The sequence below is a fragment of the Myotis davidii genome, unplaced genomic scaffold (genome assembly GCF_000327345.1).
Source record: "Myotis davidii unplaced genomic scaffold, ASM32734v1 scaffold238, whole genome shotgun sequence".
Taxonomy (NCBI): domain Eukaryota; kingdom Metazoa; phylum Chordata; class Mammalia; order Chiroptera; family Vespertilionidae; genus Myotis; species Myotis davidii.
In genome coordinates this window covers 2160969-2164107 of record NW_006293779.1, presented here as the reverse complement: position 1 = coordinate 2164107, position 3139 = coordinate 2160969, and the positions used below count along the sequence as shown (strand labels likewise).

Sequence of the window (3139 nt, the reverse complement as noted above, 5' to 3'; positions counted from 1 at the left end):
CAATATAGCCAATAATATTATAATAACTGTGTATGGTGCCAGGTGGGTACTAGAAAAATCAGAGGGAACACTTTGTAAAGTATAACATTGTCTAACCACTGTGCTGTACACCTGAAACTATTACAAAATTACATTGAATGTAAAGTGCAATTGAAAAATAAAATTTTTGTGAAGTGCCATTTAAAGCTAACTCTTATTTTAAAAAATCCCATTTGGCCAGGCCCCAGGAGCCAAGCAGGTGCGCTCACTCTCATCCAGCTCCACCATCCAACTCCACTGTGAGGCAGCTCACTCGTGCGGAACTAGCTACCTTTATATACACAACACTCACCTTACACATAGTCACAGAATCCTAGAGTGTTGGTGATGGAAGTGACCTCAGACAACACAAGGCCAACCCCTTGGCACAAATGAGGAAACCTTTGCTCAAGGTCACATTTAAACGGGCAGCAGAGCCAGGGCCAGAGTCTAGGCCTGATTCTGCTCCTGGGATATCCCATCCCTCAGTTTCTCCCAGCATCTCCCCTACACAGATACCACAGTCCACAGGCAGCTCACCTGTACCATCTTGGTGTGGAGACCCTGGCCCATCTCAGTGCCCCCATGGGTCAGCAGCACGGAGCCATCTGTGTACACATGAATCAGGGCTCCTGCCTGAGGGGAGAGAAGAATGCCAGCCACAAAGGTAGTCAATTCTAGTTCAGCTTAAGACTTGAGACAAAAGGTACTGCAGCCCAGGGAAAAGAGAACCAGCAGCAACGTTTTGGATATAAACTCCCGACAAAAATTAAAGCAGTATAAATCTCATGGTTTAATTAGGCAACCCTTCAGCACTTCGCAAAAATTCTTTAGCTCTCTCTCGCTCGCTCTGCCTCCCATCCTCAAAGGGAGGGAGGTTAAATATCTTGTCCTCCCTCTATAAACGAAGAAAGAGGATCAGAAGCCGAGTAACTGTCCATGGTCCTGCAATCAGGAAGGGTGAGAACTAGATTTTGACCCCAGGTCTCTGAGTCTCAGGCTGTCCTGTGGCATACTGTACAAATAAAGGATATGCAAATTCATTTACACAGCAAAGAGCTCCTTAGTCAGCTCTGTTAACAGGAGCAGTTGGCTTTCCCTTGCAAAGAGGGGGAAATAGGGCCCCAGTCACCTGGAAATGGACAGAATTATATAAAGCAATTACCTGATTCAGAAAAGGAGTAAGGAAGGATATTCCAAACTTGGTAGGAATTATGCACAATCCTCTCTTTTTCCAACAATTCTCCCTGGAGAAAAAGGAACATTCTCATAGTATCTTCTCTATCCTATTTTCGTCTGGTTGAACAAGTTTTCTGGCAATAATTTAAAATTGATATTAGGCATCCTCAGAGCTGCCCAAAGAGTCAGGGTGATATCTGCATTGTGTGGACAGAATGGGAAAGGCAGGGATTTGGGTTCTGGGTCCTTCAGTGCAACCAGAGCAGGGCCCGCCCCTGAGCATCTGACTTGAAAGAATCATCACTCTTCTTCCCCAAGTGGAATTCAGATCGGGTCAGACTGTCCTGGTGACCTTGGACTGTGCTCATCCCGGGGAAGGACTGGGGCTCCCTGATGATAATGATAGCACCTCCTCTGTGCTTTAAATTTGGTTTTCCCAATAATTTAGCGAAGAAGACAGAGCCAGCAGAATTACCCGCTTTGTATATGATGAAACTGAGGCCCAAGGAGGTGGGGTGACTGCCACGGTGACATTTATAGGTTAGTGTTATAGGCAGGTGCATAACTGTGGCATTCTCAGTCCTGGGGTGGTGTCTATAGAATGTGGTATGACCAGGAGGCAGACAAAGATGAAAAAATACCACACTGAGGGGTTATGACATCGAATGCAGGCTGAGCCCACCTGCCCCGGGCTAAGATCATTTCACAATCTTAAAGGGATGCCTATGAACAAGTTGGCAAATACAGCAACCTCATAAGTTAGTCATTAAACTATTAGCTTTGTATTCTGAGTTCAGCAAAAAGGCTGTAGAATGGAAAACACCTCCCCTCCCAGCACTTACTTGTTGAACTTGTCAACCTCACTCTTCCGAGCATGAAACTGAGAGCTTGCCAGACATTCATCCCAGCACCTGGGCACGGTGAACCCCTCAAGCTTCTGGTCGAAGTATGTCAGGTCCCCTTCTTTGTACATGTTCTTCCTCCGCACCTTCCCAAGGAAAGAGACACTGTGGCCTTGTTGGTGTGAGATGAGGCAAATCCTACAGCTAAGCTTCCAGCCCCTCTCATCAGCCCCTGCCTGTCCTCTGTCCCCAGGGGAGATACCCAAAACACCAAGTAGGCTAGCCCACTTTGACCTGTGCCACCAAATTCCCAGCTTACTTCCTCAGCAGGCAGCCCACAGGTCACTGCAACTTCACTCATCCAGTGCTCGGCAATGAGCATCCCCTGGGGGCCCCCGAAACCCCGGAAGGCCGTGTTGGAGGACAGGTTGGTCTTGCATAGCCGCCCAATGCCCCGGATGTTGGGGATTTTGTAGCAGTTGTCCATATGGAGTAGAGCTCGCTCCATTACCTAAAGCAGAGGGAGCCAAAATGGGAGAGAACAACTTTTTTAGTTTTTATATTTGCATGGCAAAACGTTTTATTGGACAGCACTGTTACAGACAAATAAAAATGAGCAATCCGGGTCTGCATGTTTCAAAATATATAATCTCAAAAATGTAAGGTTGATAGGAAAAAGGAAGCAAGTTGCAGGAGGACAACTAGAGTATCCTCCCATTTAAATAGGTTGAAAGGATTGGATGATAGTTGCCTTCAGGAAGGGAAGTGTGTGGTGAGAGATGAAGTGGCTGGGGGGCTTCTCATATATGTCCTTTGCATCTTTTAAATTTCAAACCATGCAATTGTATCATCTAGTTAAATATAGTAAGAGAAGTCTCCTGGCCCCCAATCAATTCAAGAAAAAGGCCCAATGTACGTACAGTCTGTTCGGACTTTGGCAAAACCATTTATTGAAATCTTCCCATTAGGTTATCTAAAAAAAAGTAATCCTATGTCTCTTCTCCGTGATATTCTTTATCAGCTATTTAATTAACATCCATATTTCTAAGCATGTGCTTATATTGCCACCCCTAACTTTTCCAGTTGTAGAGTTTTGAGGA

At 45.6% G+C, this 3139-nt stretch overlaps 1 protein-coding gene across 1 annotated transcript in view; it reads right to left on the bottom strand.

Annotated features, from left to right (window-relative positions):
* XDH (xanthine dehydrogenase) overlaps positions 1–3139 on the bottom strand; it is a 67428-nt gene that overhangs the window by 12169 nt on the left and 52120 nt on the right. Inside the window, exons 25-28 of the mRNA XM_015566422.1 lie at positions 2359–2550; positions 2040–2185; positions 1184–1265; positions 538–654 (exon numbers count right to left, since the gene is read on the bottom strand). Of these exons, the coding sequence (XP_015421908.1) occupies positions 538–654; positions 1184–1265; positions 2040–2185; positions 2359–2550 (537 nt within the window). The remainder of the gene's footprint in view (positions 1–537; positions 655–1183; positions 1266–2039; positions 2186–2358; positions 2551–3139) is intronic.